At 38.2% G+C, this 21662-nt stretch overlaps 1 protein-coding gene and 1 long non-coding RNA gene across 10 annotated transcripts; one reads left to right on the top strand and one right to left on the bottom strand.

Annotated features, from left to right (window-relative positions):
- Positions 1 to 554: 554 nt before the first annotated feature.
- On the top strand, positions 555 to 17398 carry LOC102699319. Of its 8 annotated transcripts, none has more exons than XM_015838785.2 (5): positions 555 to 2037; positions 6544 to 6628; positions 12131 to 12267; positions 12378 to 12472; positions 15957 to 17398. In XM_015838785.2, the coding sequence occupies exons 3-5, from the start codon at positions 12153 to 12155 to the stop codon at positions 17271 to 17273; spliced, it is 1527 nt and encodes a 508-aa protein (XP_015694271.2). In that variant the 5' UTR covers positions 555 to 2037; positions 6544 to 6628; positions 12131 to 12152; the 3' UTR covers positions 17274 to 17398. The 8 variants fall into 8 exon arrangements, with proteins under 8 accessions (XP_015694271.2, XP_015694274.2, XP_015694272.2 ...); XM_015838786.2 differs by lacking the exon at positions 555 to 2037 and adding an exon at positions 3201 to 3575; XM_040524962.1 differs by lacking the exons at positions 555 to 2037; positions 6544 to 6628 and adding exons at positions 11487 to 11642; positions 11832 to 11913.
- LOC102705822 lies at positions 5733 to 7725 on the bottom strand. Of its 2 annotated transcripts, none has more exons than XR_001550585.2 (4): positions 7180 to 7725; positions 6642 to 6697; positions 6431 to 6562; positions 5733 to 6038 (listed from the first exon to the last, which is right to left on the bottom strand). It is a non-coding gene; the product is annotated as an uncharacterized LOC102705822 (long non-coding RNA). The 2 variants fall into 2 exon arrangements; XR_423613.3 differs by having other exon boundaries at positions 6431 to 6565; positions 7180 to 7723.
- Positions 17399 to 21662: the final 4264 nt, after the last annotated feature.

A 21662-nucleotide genomic window follows, 5' to 3' on the forward strand; every position in this document is an offset into this window, starting at 1 on the left:
GAAAAAGAAAAGGAGAAAACGAGGCCCTAGACCCGTTCAGCGAGACAGCGACGCGAATCTGTTGGATACACGGCAGCCCACCTATATAAGCGAGCGCAGCGCGGCAGCACTCGGGAGACGGCCGCGCGCACTCTAACTCTACACGGGAGCGATATGGCTCCGTCACAGACTCACAGCACGGGACGAGCTCGTGGAAATTCCGCGTGCGTGCAGCTGGCGCCGGCGCATCGCGGCATCGGAGGCTCGTTGTCTCCGAAGAGCATCCTCGACCATGGTTTCCCGGCAGAAGCCCATCTCGCCCAAGTTGTTGCGGAATCGGATAAGAGAGGCGGTACGGTCACTGGCTGACTCAGCCCGCGTTAGTTTTGGATGGAGGTAAGTTAATTTACCCCGGTATAGAAAACGTAGTAATAGTTTAGTAAATGATTAATTAATTATTAATTATTAAAAAATTATAAAATAGTTTAATATGATTTTTTAAAATAAATTTTCTATAGAAAAATTTTTGCAAAAAATACACCGTTTAGCAGTTCAGGAAGCGTGGGCGCGGAAAATGGGGCATCTTAATTGCCTCTATTCCTATGGACTCTAATGAATCTAAACATATATACAATATAGATCAATAAATGAATTTAGATATAGCTAAAAAATCTTAATACGAAACTTAGGTAGTAGTGATTATTACTGTGTGGTTTGATAAGACAATGGTTATAATGAAATAGAAAGTTTCAAGCGTATGAGTTGTTAGTTATGTTGTTTGGATGGTGGGTGTGAGAGTTTTGGGAGGGGGTTGACAGGAGAAATTTAGAAGCAAATTTCCACATCTTCAAAACCTAGAGAGGGGTGATAGTTTGAAAGGAAATTATCCTTTAAGTACAAGAGAATAAATCTGAGCCATATACCATAATTTAAAATACAACTCGTCTTAAAACTCCCTCTTATTCACATACATGTATACTTCTATCAAGAAACTAGAAGTAGAAATGAAAATCCAATATATAATCAATCCTTCAATTAACTCTTTCCTCTAAACGCCGGTCAGTCCCTTAGAGCAGGTGCAATCACATGCTATAAACATATTTTAAAGAGATAAAAAGGAGAGAGAATAGAGTGGGTTATTAATTTATAGTCAGGCTATACATGGGCTCCAAAATAAAATGTGTCTACGACATGTGGGATCATGTATTCATGTTTTGTAGGTAACTATTGTATGAATTCACTATTAGATTGACTATAAATAAATTAGAGCTAGTAGTTAACTATACTATTAAACTTGCTCTTACTAGAAGCTGCAAACAAGCTGTAAACATAATGACTTGGGGTGGATGAGTTGGGTTCCTGCTGGCTATCGATCCTTCCATGTGAACTGCGAGTGCTGCCTTATCTAATTGAGATGATTTCATTATTACTACTGTTTTGAAGTGTAATATTGATTTTATCTTTTTTAGAGTTTTTATTTTTACTCCTATTTTTCTAATATGGGCCAACGGAATGCCCCTCGTTTGGATTGAAGTTAGTAGACAGTCAACAGAGTGAAATGAAATGTGTAAAAAAAATAAAGAAACTAATTCCGAAATTTTTAGAACACATATTTGCCCACGTTACAGCCAGAGATAGGGGAACCAGGCAACTAGTGGAACTGGACACATTCGCGCGGGAGGGATGGGCTTGGCTGTCGGTGGCAGCGACGACGGCTAGGAGGGCTCGTGACCGCGGCTGCTGGGAGGGCTCGCGGTGGACGCTGGGTGGGGGAGGTGGCGGCTGGGAGGGCTCGCAGTGGCGACGCTGGGAGGGCCGGCGGCGGCGTCTGTGAGGGGAGGCCAGCGACGGCTGCTGGGAAGGGAGGCAGTGGGTGGGGTGGGTAGGAAACGACGGCTGACGGCAGGTAGCTGGGAGGGCTCGCGGTGGCGGTGGCTGAGGGCAGCCGCTGGGCGATCACCGCTGGGAGGGGAAGCGACGGTTGTTTCTTGCGACGGCGGTGGCTAATTCAGGCGGCGGCCAGGAGGCGAATCGACGACTGGGAGAAGCACGTGCAAGGTGAGCCAGTTCCTCCCCCATCCTTCGCCGGGTCCAGTGCAGTCGTAGGATTTGTGGATTTTTTTATTGTTAATTTCCTGTAAATATTTCTGGTAGGGAAAATATCTTGCTCATGTGATCTTGTTTTATACTTACGTTGTGTTTGAATGGGGCTAAAATTATTTAGCCCTTGTCATATCAGATGTTTGAATACTTATTATAAATATTAAATGTAGATTATTAATAAAACTCATCCATAATCTTGAACTAATTCGTGAGACGAATCTATTAAGCCTAATTAATATATGATTAGCCTATATGATGCTACAGTAAACATGCACTAATTACGGATTAATTAGACTTGAAAATTTATCACACGAATTAGCTCTCATTTATGTAATTAGTATTATAATTAGTCTATGTTTAATATTTATAATAAGTGTCCAAACATCCGATGTGACGTGAACTAAAAAGTTTTAGTCCCATCTAAACACCCCTTAATATCTATATTGAATGTTGTTAGCTCCAATAATTTAGGCTCTTTCAGTTTGTAAGCATGGAGAAAATAGCCAGCATTCAAGAGATGCTCCAGCATGAATAGAGTATGGGCAGAAAATTGATTACAGTTCGACATGATATGCTACCTCTAATTGTTGTTAAATTTATACCCAATTTTTTATAAAGCTCTGTTATTTTACTAGAAAAATTAGGTGTTTCGTTAAATTAAAGATGATTGTACTTCTGTTAATGTATATATACTGTTGGGATTGATAACGAGGGCAAAAAGCAAATGTAAAAAAAAAACAAGGTTAAAAGTGTAATACGCGAGAAAGGGTAACAGACTACTTTACCTCAAAGTTAACACCGTTGGTTTCTTCTTCCAAAAGAGGCACAGATTGTTAGTTCAGTTAAAAAAATATGGGTAAAAATAATATTTCTAAAAATGATGGGTAAAAGTAGTATTAGAAACCGAAACAGGTGTAACAGCGAAATTGCCCCTATCTAATTTGATTATTTCACGTAGGTCGGAGTGATAATGAGTTAAGACATTTGGGTTCTTTCGTAATCCTAATTAATCCTTAATTTTTTAGCTCAAAATTCTAAAAAGAATATTTTAAGTCTTTTTGAATCTAACCAATAAGTTTTATAAACTTTTATAGGCAAGAAAGTTAGGTCCATAACCATCAAAATTTCATTTTAAGTCATTTTGAATCTAACCAATAAATTTTGTAAAAAAATTATAGACAAAAAATTTGGGTCCATTACCATCAAAATTTTACTTTAACTCATTTTAAATCTAAACAATAAATTTTATAAAAAACAAAAAAGGTTAAATGAATTGCCATCCGTACACGGAGGCCGCTGGAGCCGGAACAGCAAGTTGGTGAATCCGCACACGCTTTGCCATTGCAGCAAAGCTGAAAAGGCGCCCGCATGTTGACCTATTCAAAATTATTTATCAAATCTAACCACGGCCCGTTTATGTGAGATTTGAAAAATCGGGATGAACAAGCGTACACGAGATTGCTCGGAGAACTGGATCGTCTGCATTAGAGAAGGTAATGCAACCCTCGGCATTAGCTTTAGTCCTATCCTACACCAAACTCTTGTACTTCTTTTGAGATTAATTACTTTTTGCTCTTTATTGTTGTGCTATCGGTACATGACCATTCCATGATATTGACCTTTTAACTTATGTAAAATTATTAAGAGTAAAATTCAGCTTATGCTTAATTTGATTTAGCAAATATGTTGTCTACTCATGCATGGTATGTATTAATTGCTATACTCTGATCAATTTTATTTTTAATATCGTTGATTTTTAGACACATGTTGGATCATTTAATCTTATTCATATTTTTGCAAATATGAAAAAAAATACCATGCTTAAAATTTCTTAATGATAAAATAAACAATGGCAAAATAAATGCTAATTATGTAATAGTTTTATTTTTAATAAGATAAATGGTCAAATATATGTTTAAAAATAGTCGGAGATAACACAGTACGTCATAACATTTGGTAAAGGCAAAACATTTCGGACACTAGAGAGGTGGACTTGGTGATAATGTTACAACTGCTTATAAGTCAAACTTAAAATTTTATATCTTAATTTTAGAATTAAATTTGTAATTTTTCTATTATTGTTTCCTTTTCTCATTTTTTTTGAGTTGCTATGTACACACGTATAAAAATTTTACATGTAAATTATTTTTTGTTTATAAAAACAGCGTTGTTTTTCTAAATAGTGAAAATGTGAAATGATGGGAGCCCACATTTGGTCTAAGGTCTTAAAGATTATATGGTTATCTTCCTTCTTAAGATGCATTTTATACTTAATCTCATTATTAGGGTTATATATTTTTCTATGTAAATTACCTTATGTACCTTATGTACTTAGATCGCGTTCAACGGTTTATTTTGGCCCATTAGCCATACACAAAAATACAATATGATTGACTTGGCTAATTGAGTAATAATTATTAAAAAAATAATAAATGTATTTATTTTTTTTGAAACCAACTTTTTTGTAGAAGTTTTCACACAAAACGCACCATTTAATTGTTTAAAATATATGTTAGTGAAATACGAGTAGCCAAGCCATTTTAAGCTAAAAAGAACCAGCCCTTATGACCATTTCTGTGAACCAAACAAAATACTTAACACAACTATAGTACCATGATTCTTGGTGGACCATACAAAGTACAAATACTAGGATTAATAAGAAAATGAAGACTCATAAACTAGTTCATTCTAATAATAGTAACAGTAGAAGAGCAAAGATAATAGAAATACAACAGCTAGCTGCAGCCGTTCAATGAAGATGGTCCCTTGTTTAGTTCCTAAATTTTTTTTAAAAAACATCACATCGAATCTTTGGACACTTAAATATAAATAAAGTATTAAATATACATAAACATTAAAACTAATTACACAGTTATGGGAGAAATCGTGAGACGAATCTTTTAAGCCTAATTAGTACATTATTAGCCATAAGTGCTATAATTACCAATATGTGCTAATGACAGATTAATTAGACTCAAAAAAATCGTCTTGCACTTTCCAATCGAAATCTGAAATTTATTTTATAATTAGACTACGTTTAATACTTTAAATGTATAACTGTACGCGTCGACATGACATATTCCCAACAAATTTTGGCATCTAAACAGCGCCTGAATGGGTAGTATTTAAGCTAACACCACCCTCTCTACACTACAGGAATCTATTTAATCTATGATGAAAAAAATCGTCATGATCACTGAAAATTTGTCATAGAAATTTATCTATGATGATTGTACTTATCGTCATCTATTGAGCGTCACAGATTAAATCTGCCGACGTTTTCTTCAAATCGTCACGGATCAGCACAATCTATAATGTTTTTTAACCGTCATAAATCAGTTTTGGCTCATGTAGTCTAGCCAGGCCCAACTTTTATGACGAAATTAAACGTCATAGTGGTTGCCACTTGGCAGTCAACATGGCAGGTGACGTGGTCGTTAACACGTGTATGATGACGTGTCACTAATGACGTGACAGCTAACGTCAGCAATTATTTTTAAACAACTCATTACTTTTTAATGGCCCATTTTTTCTGACAACCCATTAATTTTTTAGCAACCCATTAGTTTTTTAAATTGGCTCATTAATTATTTAACAACGGTACATTATTTTTTTTTAGAACTAAACCATTTTAAAATAGGCCCATTTCAGAACTGACACATTTTGTCAATCAAATCAAATCCCACTAAACAGACCCAAATTTGAGCTCACCAAATTCAATCCAATTTTTCATACATCTCAGATTCAAACCTAATAACATTAACAAGTCCCATGTATCCATGACAATGAGAAAGTAAATCCAAATGAACAGACAACAGAGATTGAAGAAACATATGCTTGCAGCTACATACTGCCCTAGAACTACTAGTACTTGAACTAGAAGTGCTACCAGCCCCTACACTCCGAGAATTGTCCAAATTTATAACTGAAACTTGTTTTACTTTCTTCTCTTGCACCTGTAAATAAAGCAGATCAGCATATAACCAAGGTCAATACAGGTAATAGTTAGATTGTGATACTATGTGAGAGCAAGCCACAGTGTAAGAAAACAAAAGGCATAGCTCATGTAAGATCACCAATAGACAAATGCAACTTGTCAGTGTTTCCAGAAGTTAAGCAGTAGTAACAAAGTGATTTGGCTGATATCACAAATAATTTTCCATGCGTAACTAGACAGTGCTCATCTATGTTTCATATATTATCCAGTAATGATGAAACAGTCCACACAAGCATCATGATCCACGGTTGTAATGAGCAAAATTAAGGCATGTCTTCTTGTTCTAACTGAGAAGTGGTGGTTAATTATAACTATAATGTCTCTCATAATACAAGAAAAGATATCCTTTACCTCCTATATCACAGAACTGAAAATCTATGTCTGTACAATGTTATATTGGAGTTTGCTCATCGAACATGCTCCAAGCATCACCCACATTATGACTTGTTTCACTCCACAAACAGCTAGATGGATCTGCAAAGTCTGCTGAAATCAGACAAATTGCTCAGCTCGTTTTGCTGGGGGTAGCTGAAGAACTACTGATGCAAAGTAAGTTACATACCAGCTAGCAAATCTTTCTGCAGATCATACTCCTGACTTTGCCATCCCCACATCTCACTGTAAAAAGTTCCACATCGAAGGCCACCGTTATGGAATACAGAGCATATATATTTACACATCTTATGACAGCAGAACTGGCAATGTTAACTAAATAATTACATCGAAAGTTCAGCTGAGCTGACTGGGATCACGGTTGTTGCAACTATGGACTGATATATGAATCAGGAACCAACAATTACAAAGTACCAATCACAAAGTTTTCATCCTGTCAACCACATTATAAGGGTTTTTGCTGTAGAACGCTAGAATATTCAGAAAGCTCAACAGATTGCAACTAGTGGAGGGCAAGCAATGAGAAGAAGAAAAAGAGAAAGCTAAACACTGGCAATCTGTAGGATAAAAATGAAATTTTGGGGAGTATTTATGAAGGTTGAGCAGGGAAAATTGACAATGCACAAAATTAATTGTTCATATAATCATACTTGAACAACAAAATGAAATCAATCAAAATATTCAGCTTGGAGGCTGGAGCTTGCTACCTTGCTGAGTTGCTACCCCTGCAATCTGGCTGTCTGGACAGACAGGACAGTGGAGTAGTGGACGCCGCACGCCGGCCGGCTGCAGCCTGCAGCTCGCCTCACCGCGGGCCCGTGACGCCGGCGCCGCCGCCTCGGCCGCCGATGGTCCAGTCCCCGGCGCCCCCTCCCGGCTCCCGCTAACACGCTCGCTGCGACGCTGCCTCGCTCGGCTCGTCGTCGTCGGACGCCGGCTCTACCGCGCGCGCCCGGCGCAGCGGCGGCTCGGCCAGTCGGCCGGCTCCCCGTCCCCGACGACCGTCGTCGCCGACCCCCCAGCTCCCCGCTCGGTGGCCTCGGCTGCTCCCGGCTGGCGGCTCCCGCCGTCCTGCGGACCCGCGACCCCGCCTCGGCCTCGCTCCAGCCTCCCAGGCCCGGTGGTTGCTGCCGCTCGGCGCTCGCCGGCGTCGCCACTCACCCGCTGTCCTGCGGTCCTGCCAATGCCGCCGGCACCGAGAGAGGAAGAGAAAGAGAGTGAGAGCAGAGAAAGAGTGAGAGAGGAACTGATTGAGTCAGCAGAAGGGGAAACGGGGGAAGCAGGAGCATCCCAATAGCTCATCCATTCTATCCTTCATTCCAGAAATAATAGAGGATCAAGAGTAGATTGTATTTATCAGATAGTTTATATTAGATCTCATTGTTTTATCGGAGTACCGGCCGATAGGTTACCAGTCATCGGCTCATTGGCTTGATAGCAATCTAGATCTGTTTAATATCTATCCTGACATTGCTAGGTTTAATCTTGAACTGTCTCGGTTGGGTCCGATCTTCTATAATTATTCTTAGCAATCTGGGCTAGCTATTTTATAGATCTTGGTTGTTTATCCGCCGTCTATAGCCGATAATTTTTGCCGATCTACGTGCTTATCATATTCACATCAATAGAATAGCCGATTGCATTATTGCAATATTTTTATACTAATTGGCTGGATTTAGTTAAGATCGACGGTTATTTATGTTGCATCGGCTTATGAGAATTACATGCAAATTGGTTTTAGCCGGTTGTAAGATATGATTCATTGTTTATTCCAAGTAATTCGTCGGTTTATTTATTAGCCTTATTAATCTTCATGTTTCCTATAATCATATCGTGCTTGACTGCATACTGTCTTGGTTAAGTCCAATCTCTGTATGTCCAGTTCGATCTGGTTATAGGGGCTTGTCTGATCGACTAAGATTAATAAGTGACTTGACGGATTATGTTGGTCTAATATTTAATTCAAGCCTATTTCTATCGAGTTTCTAGCCGGTCCAAGCTTTTTACAACCGATTGCTTTGCCTATCGACTAACCGTTGCAGCATAAACATCCGATCGATTAGATTATTAGTCACCTATCGGCTCGATAACCGATTGGTTTGCTTTTTACTCTTTATCTTGTCAGTTGCAGGATCAAACTGACTGGCACGTCCGCGCATCATTCTAAAAAATTAGGTCCTGCACTGGAGCTGTCTAAGATTGACTCTCAGGCCTTCATGTGTAACACGTTAACGTTCAAATTTTGACGTCAACACATATATAGATGATCTGCTGGAGTATAAAGCGATATGAAGGATGAAAATGTTTTAGATGATCATCCAAATAAAGATATGGATGACCAAATTTAGATAAGCTATTGGGGATGCTCTAAGAGGAGGATGACAATTTTGAAACAGTGAGGAGGGAAATTTTTGCTGGAAATTTTGATTCAATTTTTATGGCACTAAATCACCTCCTATGAAAAGGTTATAAAAAACAAAGTTGTAGAACTCATTTAGATCTACCTTTTTTCTTTTGGTCATTTCTCCATCCGAGTTTGATTGAAATATATAAAATTTGAATTTCAAATTCTGACAAGTTTAAAAACTATTTTTAAATACTAAATAATTTTAACTCAAGAAGTTATCAACAACAAAGTTGTATAACTTGTCAAAATGTACAACTTTTTTTCGTCATTTTGTCATATGACTTTGTTTCAATAATTTGAATTTGAATTTCAAATTATGACAAGTTCAAACAACATTTTTCAATACTAGATGACTTCAACTGAAAAAGTTATCGATATCAAAGTTGTATAACTTATCAATATCTATAACTTTTATTTGGATCATTTTTTCATCCAACGAAGTGGTTTTTAATATAGTTCACAAAATATACATTTGTTTTGAGTTATAAGAATATCAATTTGTGAACAATGTATGAACCCACTTTATTAAAACTAACTAAGTTTTTTTTGGAAAGCTTATAGACCAAAAATCTGTTGTCATGTCAGCTTGTAGAATTTTTAGACCAAATTTATGTATTATTGTAATTATTATGAGGTAATTTGGGGATAGAAAATTGAATTGTCCATAGAATATAATTTTATTTCCCATCTGGTCTCCAGAACATGGGCTATAATGGAACATATGATCATAAATATTATTTTTCTGTAATTTTCTATACATTAAATAAATTTCTATACGGTTATCCAAATTAATTTAAAATTGAACTATGTGTGCCTCTTATAAGATAAAAACAATTGCAAAAAAAATATATTTAGGCTTATGTGTTCCATTCTAACCTACATACTAGAGATGGTTGAAAAATTAAATTGTCTTATAAGGACAATCCAATTTTCTGTCCCTAAATTATCACACAGTAATTACAGTAATATCTATATATATGTGGTCAGAAAATTATGTAAACTAACATGACATCATATTTTTGGTCCACAACCTTGTCATAAAAAACTTACATTGTTTTAATGAAATCGGATCATGCATTATTCACAAATTGATACATCTCTCATGTAGTTTCTAATAAGTGAAGACAAATGTATCTATTTATGAACAATGTATGGTCTCACTTTATTAAAATCATTTTATTTTTTATGGTAAGTTTATGAACAAAAAATTGGTGTCATATCATTTTGCATAATTTTCTGACGAAACATACATATTGTTGTAATTATTATGTGTTTATTTAGGGATAGAAAATTGAATTATACTTACAAGACAAATTAATTTTTCATCTATCTCAAGGACATGGGCTATAATGGAACATATGAGCCTAAATATTATTTTTCTGTAATTTTTGGTGTTTTATTAGATGCACTTGTAGTTCAATTTTGAATTAATTTATGTAATCATGTAGAAATTCAATTAACATATTTTTAATATAGAAAATAGTAAATCGACTCCAAAATTATTGAAGCTTATAATAGACAACTTATACTTACTCTATTACATATAAAAAATAAAATAATATATACAAGATAATAATGTTTACGTGTTCTTCATATAATGGTGCAATAACTAAACAAGAAAACAAGAGAGGGAGAGGGACGAGAATTGGACTTTCTTTGGCCTGAAACCAAGGAGAAGGGAGGAGAGTTGGACTCTAGTGACCAGATCAAAACAGGGGAGAGAGAGTTGCTGGGCCGAAGGTGGCCCAAAGCTGGGATAGTTTTTAAAGATTTGAGATTTAATTTAAATACTGAAATGATCTTTTATTTGTTAAGAATACTTCACGTGCTCAAATAATTCCTAGAAAAATCTAAAAAATTGATGAGCACACGAAGTGTTTAATAAAATTTTATCTTGACTATTTTCATGTTGAAAATTTCTATAAATTTTAACCTATCCTTGCTTTTGCATTTTAAACTTATTCCAAAGAAAATATTAAAGAAATAAATTGTTAATTAATATTTTTCTGGGTCATGACATATAAAATTTATAAATATTATATTATATTATCATTATATAAATTTCTGGTTATGTACAAAAAATAAATCCAACTATAATTGACTTTCAAAAATTTTTTTTTTCGTATTCTAAATATTATATTATATTTTTCCCTTAGGTATAAATTGTAGAATTAAATTATCATTTAATTCCTTGGTCCAAAAAATATTATCATTTAATTCTTGTAGTGGTATTAGCTTCTAATACGGAGGATACTAATGCAGATGATCCGGTCCCATCTACGTCAGCGCTTACGTACATGAAAGTCCTTTCTTTTAATTTGCCTAGGTATGTAGCTCCACCAAATAAAACCTGGCAAAATATGTTTTATAGGGTGTTTTTAATCCGGATTTTAAAGGTTGATGGTAAAATTGTATGTTCAAAAATGAACTTTGAGCAATTCAAGACTAAAACTGGACATCACCGAAATAAAACAAATTATGTTTATTGTGCATGTACTATTTGATATTCTGTCTATCATAAAATATATCTACTTTTAGTATTTACATTTGTTTCAAAATATAATTCTTTCTCCACGCTTAGTTTTTCATCTCATCCCATCGCACTATTCCCGTCTTCCACAAAATTTGCTACGAGCTAGTAGAAAGAGAGAGAGAGACAGTTACTTGGAATTCTCAACTCTCTCTCTATTTTTCACGCTCTCTCTCTCTCATGGTCGCACGTATTTGGGAGTCTGTCAATCCAGCGGCTTGTTGCTGGAAAGGGTAAGTGTGCTTGAATTCATTTGCTGAGTTGCTCACGTATCTTTGAGCTAGTATGATTGATGATTCTCTTCAATTTGTGGGTGGTGTTGATCTGTCTGTTGGATTGGTGGGTTGTTTTCCTTTCCAAATTTATTCAGAGTTCAGTGATTTGCTTCGTTTCTTTTGATTTTTTTTCCGTTTATACACAAGGGAAAACGATGCGAACCAGCTCGATTTTGATCCCCTTCTTACATCTCGTTTTGGAGGGTTGAGCGGCTATAATTTATACATGGTACATCCCCGCTAAAATTTGAGCTTTCGTTCATACAACCGCAGGCTATGATCATCTCGATCTGATACTTAGGTCCGAGGTTGAAGCTAAATGATACGGGCCTGACACGGTCCAATATATTTTGTTCTTTCGCACAAAGGGGTTCTTTAAATTAGAAAAAGAAAATCCGATGACGAGCTTCAAAGATGATCGTGTGTTCCTCTGTAAATAATTGCAGAGATTAGAAGGCGAACTGCTTGATGGATACGAATAATACCATGGTGGCCACGACCGGCGAGGCAAGCAAAGCACGGAGCGGAGGCGGAGGAGCAAGCGCCCCATCCTCGCATCAGACTAGCAAAATTGCTAAAGCAGGTGAGCACTCTCACCGAGACCGGGGGCAAATCCAATTCTTCTCCTCCTGATTTATGTTAATTCTGCTCAACTTGGTAATGATAGTTGCAAGCTCGATCGCTTCCTTCCAGCATCAAGCTTCCAGATTTCGATGCACTCCCGCGCCGGCGACTCGAAGGCCGTCGCTATCCCGCCGGTGCCACAAACTGGTCATGACTACAACCGGGTAAAGCCGGATACCTTTTTTCTTTCGTGCTTCTTTTTTTTTTCCTCGGGAATTTTTGCACCAGTTTTACTTCTACGACGGCGACTTCTTCGTCTTCGTTTCGTGCACTTCGCCCGACCGATCGATCGACTTTCCAAACGAGAATCAGACTTTCCAAACGTGAATCAACTCGCGACAGGGTGACAGATGATTAAGCAACTGGTGACAGATTAAAGGCACGTACAGAGATGTTTATTAGCTGACTCTCTCGTTCGCCACATAAGTAAATTTGGCGACGTGCATGAAAGAGAAGGAGAGAGAAAAGTTATTGTCATGCATGACAATGGCTTAGAGTCGACTCTTAGCATATACTCCCTTCATCCCAAATTGATCATCATATAAGGAATGTGTACAAAGACCAAGAGTTTATTTAATTAACATTGAAAAAACTAAAGTTAGAAATCCCAAGATGCATGTATCCATGGAAAATCAAAATTTGCAAATCACATTAAAGCTGATTGGATGGTTGCATGGAAGCATTTAATGTGCGTGTAAACCGAAGGATTATTCGTACTACAATTAATGCATAATAAGCTATCTTCTCTAATATGATGATCAATTTGGGATTTCTCCTTTGCTCTTATATGATGATTAATTTGGGATGGAGGGAGTATCAAAGAAAACTTTCTTGCATGAGGGTGTATAAAAAGAAAACGTAATAAAAATATTTTATTACATTAATAGAAAGTGACTTTACCTTTGTACGTATCATTATAAAATAAACTCTTGGTGCTGACGTGTTTTAAGATAGAGCTCACAACAACTCTACCATTAAACATACCCAAATGGATACTCCAGGAACGATCTGATCTGATATGAAACTGCCGCTTGTCGGCTAGATATTGGGATAGTGTAGTTGGAGGCAGATCTGTTGTTGGTTGGATGAGGATGAGCACCACCTGGATTGGATTGTGACTTATGAGTTGCATCGTCTTACGTTGGTCATGGTGCTGGATTGCTGGTTGGCGAGCTGTTATCAGTTGGTACAACGGTCAGTTGGTTCGGTACAACGGTCAGTTGTCTGCTACTCATTGAAATGGACAAATTTAACCTATCTGACGTGTAGACTGTGCACTATCGAAACGGACAAATTTGACCGTGACTGATGTCATGCGCCCGACTAATCCATCTGTTGACTAATTAAATCATGAACTGAAGTTGAAAAGGTATGCAATTACTTATGGACAACAGTAATCACCTCATGGGGCAAAATTAAATAAACACACAATAAAAAAGCGTGCACGCCTTCTCCAAACAAAAGAACCCTACTTTTCATAGGCCCAACCCAACTAGTCCATTAGACACAGGCACGCTCTCAGCCTTTTAAATTCATCTACAAGAACCTAATAATATAGTATTATCTCTCTCCCAATATAACTACATTTCTAAATTCCATATCCAATATTTGACAATTCGTCTATTTTAAAAAATATATTTTTTTAAAAAATAATCGCACATAAAGTATTATTTATGTTTTATCATGTAATAATAATAACAATTATAATCATTTTTTTCAAATAAAACGAATGATCAAACGTACAACATAACAGTGAAAAAACAGTTATTGTGGGTACCCAAAAAGCACTAATAGAATAATACAAATTGGCCGACTAAAGTGCAGTATCTTGATCTTGACGAGAGAGATTTTTTTTTTACTTATAAACTTTTTTATTTCTAATTTTAAAATTAAACCCTCACACAACTTATTATCAGATCTAACCCTTTTAGTTATGTCACCTCACCTAACATGGCTAAATAACATTACCATTTAACGGAGTGAGATGGTTATTTAGCTCTCATTGCGATAATAATATGACAAAAGAATAATACCACCACTCCAACTCTTCATGATATAGCAGTGTTATTTGATCACGTCAGACGAGGTGGCATGATAAAAATGTTAGGTATAAAAGTTGTGAGAGAGTTTAGTTTTAAAAACAAAAGACAAAAAAGTTCAAAAGAATCATAAAAGTTCGACGAGAGATAGTCGAGAAGGCTGGTTTAGGCTAGCCCCAAGATGAAATGGGAAGTTCAATGTCCAACTTGCTCGGTTAACTATGACCCGAGTTTGAACAGATACTTATAAAATTATTGATTTAATCCCTGGTCTAATCCTAAGCAAGTTGCTCTCAGATAAACCCCTTTAAGGGTAATTTATCTAGGTTCCATTATGATCATCTACCTTTTTATCGAAATGCACCTTGTTAGTAATAGATTGAAATATATAGTAATCAATTATGTAGATTATAAGATTACAAGAACCACATCTAAAATAGGGATATACTATACTGCATCCATCAAAGTATAAGTATTTCTAGGTTGTTTAGAATATTCGAAATTTAAAAAGAAAAGATTATTATACCGCTTAATAAATAAGAAGTTGTTGGGAGTCGGATGGTTGATTGGGATAAAATGAGAAGAATTTAGAATGAAAAGTGATTTATTGAGTAAATATAGTACTGTATCAGATATACTTACGTTTTGTAATAGATGAAGTATATTGTTGTCGAAGAGTTATTTTAGATATGTGTTTGTTTGTAATGATATTCCTAGACGGAATACGCTTGTAATGAAATCCATAGACGGCAAAACGGCCATCTAAATTTTAAGTGTATTTGGCTAGTGGGCAAGGATGGATGAGGTTGAAGAGGAAATATTCGTGCTTCATTGGCTTTTGGGGAAAAATTGGTTGGATCATATCACAATGAGAAGAATATTCCTAGGTTCTGCTAAACCAAGCACATGTAAAAATGAGATGCTCTAACCTATTTTAGCTAAACCTTGGAACCAAAAACATCCATATGCTAATCTTCATTGTTAGTGTTTAATGATAATAAATATATTTTGTTATACGTTCGTATTAACTTATCAGATTAGTTTTTTTTATTATAGATAGTTTGTGTATTTTGTTGTTAAAAAATATAGATTAGGGTATAGTTGATCATACTTAATATATTTTATTATCAATTACTCCATCCATAAAAATAAATTAGTTCAAATAAAAAGATTTATGTATTATGATAGTTTGTTTAATCGTTAATTTAGTAACATCGTTCTCATGTGATTGATCTTTTTGATTTTGTCAGTATTAATAGTAAAGTTTAAAAGTGGACATGTTTTAAAAAATAGTTACTCCTTCCGTTTCACAATGTGAGAGTTTCTAACCTTGCCTATATTCATATTAATGCTAATGAATCTAGATATATATATAAATTATATACATTCATTAATTGATAAATTTAGACAAGCCTAAAAAGTCGTATAATATGAAACAGAGGTAGTATAGTTTAGAACAGAGTAAGTAGATAAATACATCTCTATTAGTGAAATAGCTTAAGTAGTTTAATCTCTTTCTTGGCGTAAAATGTTCCAACGGGTGCATGATTTGCACGGGTATAAAGGAAAGTGGTCTCTCGGCTAAGCGAAATGTCTTCCATTATTGCAGGATCGGAAAGCCGCTTCTGCAGCTGAGAGGGAGGAGGAGGAAGAAGTCCGCAAAGCTAACGAACAGAAGGCCAAGCTCCAGAAGGACATCGAGTTCGGCGCGCTGGTTGCCAGCTTATCCGTCTCTGTGGGGATGACCGGCTTCTTCCTCAGCCCGCTTGTGAAGGGGCGGAAAGCCTTGTACCTCGACATCGCGATGTTTCTTGCCCTCTCGTCTTTCGTCTGTGGCTCTTCCTTTATGCTCCTGAGCATGCAGCTTCCGGGTGCCATGGAGCGCCAAATCTCCGGGCTCCACCGCACCCTGTCCAGATGCCTCTTCTACACCTGCAGCGTCCTACCGGCTCTAACAATACTCTATCTGCTGGTAGTTATGCCGTTCATCAGGCCTTACATCTACATCGGCCTCGTCGTCATCCTCGCAGCGCTACTGTTGCCGGTTGCTATTATGTACATGTACTATCGCCCGTGCCCGAGCAGCAAGACCGACAAAAACACGGATATGGAGATGGCAGCACCGGCGCCTGAGATCAACGAGAAGACGGAGATGGCAGAACCGACGCCTGAGATCAACGCGCAGAAGGAGATGGAAACCGGCTATAAGATCACCTCGGCCATCACCGCCATGTCGTTCGCTGGCCTGGTCGGTGTTCTCTTCGGAGTGTACAAGGGAGGCAGCGGAAGCGGCGGCGCCATCTCCGGCTCCGTGCACGTCGCCGTCATGTCCATGTTCAGCACAGCACTGCTAAGCATGCTCCTGACGATGCTGTTGATGAAGGCAATGGAGAGCGAGAAACCAAAGCTCAGGGAGTTCGTCGCCAGAATGATCCCGTATGCCAATGCCGTCCTCCTTTTGTTTCTTGCGGTCGCCGCTCTCGCCGCGTCTTTCGGAATCCTCAAGTGGTACGTGCTAGCCACGTTGGTGCCCCTCGCCTTGGCTGCTACCGTTCAATTCGTCATCCAGTACTGCACAGACCAGAAAACCTTGCAAGTCGGCGACATCGAGGCACAGCTCAAGTTGATGGCAGACATGGCGAGCAAGATGACGGCGTGCTCTCTGGGGATAGTCATGGCTCTATTCGGTGGCTTTCTTGGGGACGACCGTAAAACTGATGAGAAAAAGGTGGCCCTTAAGATCTGCATGTTCTTACCTACCTCGGCGTTTGCTTCAGGCTTGGGGCTCATAAACCACACTCTGCTTCAGGCTTTAGCTGCAAGAGGTAGCTCCAAAGCGGCCAGGACCGTACTGCCTTGGTCAGCCATAGGGTTGCTTTCTGCAGCCGCGTTTGCTATCTATGTCGTGGAGGTTGTGAAATCATAGCATGTAACCATATACTGATATTAGTTGATTTTACTCCCGTAGTTTTCCCTTCTTTATTTTGGAGAGGTTTTCCACGTTAAAATTTGTGTCTTCTTTTGTCCAATGTTTCTTAGATGGTATTAGAGTATTAGAGATTCGATCATTTTATTGGTTTCAAACTTCATCGTGCAGCATCCCTTGTACGTGTTTGGTTCTTTTTGTCGAATTGTCGATCATGTCAGTTCATCGAGAGCAGGGTTCGCAACGGGGTATATTAGAACTAGGTTGGGCAAGAATGACCTTGACCCCCAACGGATCCAGGGCCTTGACCGGGGCCCATGGGGGAAGGTGACTTGGCGAGGTTCCTGGCAGGCAAGGTCACGTCAGCGTCGTCCGCTGGAAAAACTGCGGAGGAAGAGAGGCAGGGGGCAAACACGCATTGGCTGGTTGTGACGGTCAGGGCAATGGCCACAGGCCGTGGCAGTGACAGAGAGGAGATGGGATGCATCGAAGAGGAGGAGAAGAGATGGGGCGTGATGGCAGGCGTAGGGTGATTTTTGGCGCGGGTAACAGCGATGGACAGGAGATGGGGCATGGTAACGACGGAGAAGGTAAGTGGAGAGGTCAAAATTGGAGACCGGAGAAGTGGATAGGGTGATGATGGCTAGGTGAGAAGAAAGAGTTGAGAGAACGTGGATAAAATAGGGTTAGGGTTTATCGAAGGTATAAGTAATTGAGGAGTTAGCACTTACCTCTCTAAGAGCTCAAATGTATCTCCGCCATTGATGATTATCCATTTTTCAAATAAAAATATTGTATTTATCTCAATTAAAAGATCACCGTGAAAGAAGGAAAAAACTGACACTGATAATTATTTTTTACAAACTTAATGTGTAATTAGTCGTGCATGCCATCAATTTGGGATACAAATTTAGCAGTAGTTGATCGCAATTTTTAATAATTTTACATGTAATTAAGTTTAACATGTCAACGTTGTCATATTTGAGATCATGCTAAAATATAAACTGGATACCATAAAATTAAATTGAATTTCATAAGCGCCTTTGTAGACACTATTATTTTTTACAACGATTTACAATTAAATTATGTGTGTAATATTCTATCTGATTTCACATGTTTGAAGTATTATTGGTGCCTTTAACAAATTATAGCTGTGAGTTCAATTTACAAATATTTACTTACCTTATTAACCTGGTTGTTCTTAATGGCATATGCAACATAAATACTTTATTTTATTTCGTTGTAATGAAGTATTACCTCTAGCAAGGTAAGAGACTGTATCATCCATTGAATCAAACACCTGGATGGTTCAAATATACTTGGAGAACCTTAAAATTTTCTATAAGTAATTAGGTCTATTGTCCCAAATTTACAGCGGGTATTGAATTTCGAGGCTCTGCCGGAATTTTTTTGGTCTGTCCCTGGTCCTACTAGGGAAACTGCCGTCCCTGATCAAGATATCTATCTCAGTGCTTTCCTTGGCGGGCCCAAGACATGATATCCTAGGATGATGAAAAGTATGGGCATGACCTAAACATTGGGCCCGAGTCGGTCCGGCTGAAAGCATGTGCCTGGACTCTAGGGACGTTTACGGCCTAATATTCCAAGAATGATCGACCTTGTGTTATCCTTAATTATTTACTAGCAAAATATCCTAGTATTGCGATAGGTGAAGACAAATGATAGTTTGTAAATTGACTTAGGGTGTGTTTACTAGAGCATGTTCCCTGACTATACTCCCTCATTTTCCGATGCACATTTGTAATAGCTAGACAATGCGTCTTTTTAGCAATATGCACTAACAATACTCATATTAGTGACGTTGAAATTTTTCTATCTAGGTAGTCCTATACACAAGTTGGCATCACATACAAAACAGGAATAGTGAGCGACATGTGGCCTGCATCCTTGGGCAACCATAGAGCTTAGAGCAAAATGAGGAGGTGCCTAATTTTGTTTGCGTGTAGCCACATACGTAGTACTATGGTCAAAATATACCAAATGAATGAGTATCCATAGGCTATAAATATTACTTCTCTAAACGGTGACTATATAAAAGTGTGTAATTTTCAACATTCCTGAAGACAGAAGAAATTTGCAGAATGTCATAATTCTGTTTATTTAATTAATATGTAGTATTGCAATTTGCAAGGTCTTGGAATAAATGTGCATGTGCATTTTGCTAGGAAATGAACAATGGAAGAAATACTATACGCATTTACTGGCCACCTAGTAAATTCAGAAATCATGGCTGTCTAAACTCTAGACTTCTTGTTTCGATCTAAAGGCATTGTTTAGTTCCCAAAAACATCATAGTCTAGTTCTTAAAAACATCACATCGAATCTTTGGATATATGTATAGCACTAAATATAGCTAAAAACCTAATTGCGCAGTTAGGATAATCACGAGACGAATCTTTTAAGTCTAGTTAGTCCATGATTAGCTATAAATACTACAGTAATCCACATGTGCTAATGATAGATTAATTAAGCTCAAAAGATTTGTCTCACGGTTTCAAGGCGAGTTATGAAATTAGTTTTTATTATTTGTGTCTAAATTTTTTTTTCAACATTCGATGTAACACCTAAAAATTTTGTTTTTGTGAATTAAACACGCCCTATGATTAATCAAAGGATGTCGACGACCTAACCTGGATTGGACTGGAGGTAGGGTCGTAGCCTTGTAGGGCATGTCGACAGATGGGCAGGTGGCCCAAGGCGAGCCGACGACGTGGCAAGTTGCGACTGCACGAGGGTGATGCACGCGAGGCCGTTGGTGAAATGAAAATTTTTACATGTCACATGAGACGATGTCACATGAGATGTTTGATCGGAAGAGGTTCTCGGACAAAAATGAAAAAAAGAATTTCACGGCTGGCATGAAAACCACAAGAAGAATCTTTTGAGCCTAATTAATCCATCATTAGTACATAGGTGACTGTAGCACTTATGGCTAATCATGTACTAATTAGGCTCAAAATATTCGTTTCACGATTTCTCACATAACTGTACAATTATACTGTACAATTAGTTTTTCGGTTTATTTATAATACTCTATTCAGGTATCAAAAAATTTGATGTGATTTTTTTGATAAAATTTTTTGGAACTAAACAGGGCCTTGGTGGCAGATGGCTGGTTGGACGGTGACGGGCGCCGGGTGGTGGGCAGGTGCAGCCGCCAAAGCACACGAGGTTGGCAGGCGGGTGGCCTGCGACTAACCACGGCGTGACAGCGGCGGCGACCATCTCGCACGCTGCGCACTCCACACAGACGACACCACAAGGAAGAGACGGGCTGGCGCTGGGCGAGTGGCAGTTGGCAGTGGCAGGGAGATGTCTAGGGCAGAGATGGGAGAGCAGCCTGCGGCAGCGCGGCGGGCAGATGAATAGGAGGAGACACGAGAGAGACCAGACTGTCTTCGGCCTTCTCATCCCCTCACCCTCATGGGCTTTTGCCCTAGCAGTAATGGCCTATTGGGGGTATTTTGGGCTGGCGGGGTAGGGTTGTCCCTGGCTGAATCCGGGTAGTCACATACCTCAGGAAGCTCGATTTTTTTATTATTTATTTTTTTAAAAAATATTTATAGAATTAGATTTCTATTTTAAAAAAATGAAAATCTAACCTCCTTGCGTCCAATCAGAGGGCGAGATGCTTAAAATGTCCTCTGAAAAGGCGTAATAGCTAATGTGACAGACGACACGGCGGTCACGGGTGACACCTATTGAGGAGGGCAATGACTTTTTCCATTCAGGCCCCTTGGTACCATCATAGAGGACGGCAAGGGGGTAGAATGCAAAAAGGCACACGCACCCGAGGCCAGGGATGGTCTTTTTGTAGGCGTCCCCCTTGCTGCCCTCTACCTTGGCGTTTTATACGCCAGGCCCATAAAAGGCTGACATCTACTCCCTCACCCTTATTTGAACCCTCCCCACTCCACAGAGTCAGAGTTTAGGGAGGTATGTGTTGTGGGCAAGCCCTGCTGGATTTTCACGACCGACTCCAGTAAGTGTTCGAAATCTTTTTTATATGTGAAATAAATGTCGATTGTAGTTAAATTATAATGATGTGTTTTCCGTAGAAATGTACTTTGTGGTTAATAGTGACATAGTAAATTAGGAGATAGTTTAATAAAAAAATATAGTTAGGTTATTATCTAGTTGAAAATATAGTTCTCATGTATTCCGTACTCGCCACAAGCCACAATAACGTGGGAAGAAGTCCAGTAAAGATGTCTTGGCTTCTGACAAGTGCATGTGTATGTCCCGTCTTTATTCAAGATGCACTTTTACTTTACTCTCGTATCGATCAGCACAAAATCTCAAACCTATGTTGTTATGTACCCTACGGAATGACTTAATGCTTGCTTGCTTTAATTCGTCTATTCTCAA

This window comes from Oryza brachyantha, chromosome 6 (assembly GCF_000231095.2).
Source record: "Oryza brachyantha chromosome 6, ObraRS2, whole genome shotgun sequence".
Lineage (NCBI taxonomy): Eukaryota > Viridiplantae > Streptophyta > Magnoliopsida > Poales > Poaceae > Oryza > Oryza brachyantha.

Coding starts and splice junctions, on each gene's coding strand:
- LOC102699319 (XM_015838785.2), top strand. CDS start 12,153: ATGGATACGAATAATACCATGGTGGCCACGACCGGCGAGGCAAGCAAA. Junction 12,268..12,377: donor TAGCAAAATTGCTAAAGCAG/GTGAGCACTCTC, acceptor GCTTCCTTCCAG/CATCAAGCTTCCAGATTTCG. Junction 12,473..15,956: donor CTGGTCATGACTACAACCGG/GTAAAGCCGGAT, acceptor CCATTATTGCAG/GATCGGAAAGCCGCTTCTGC.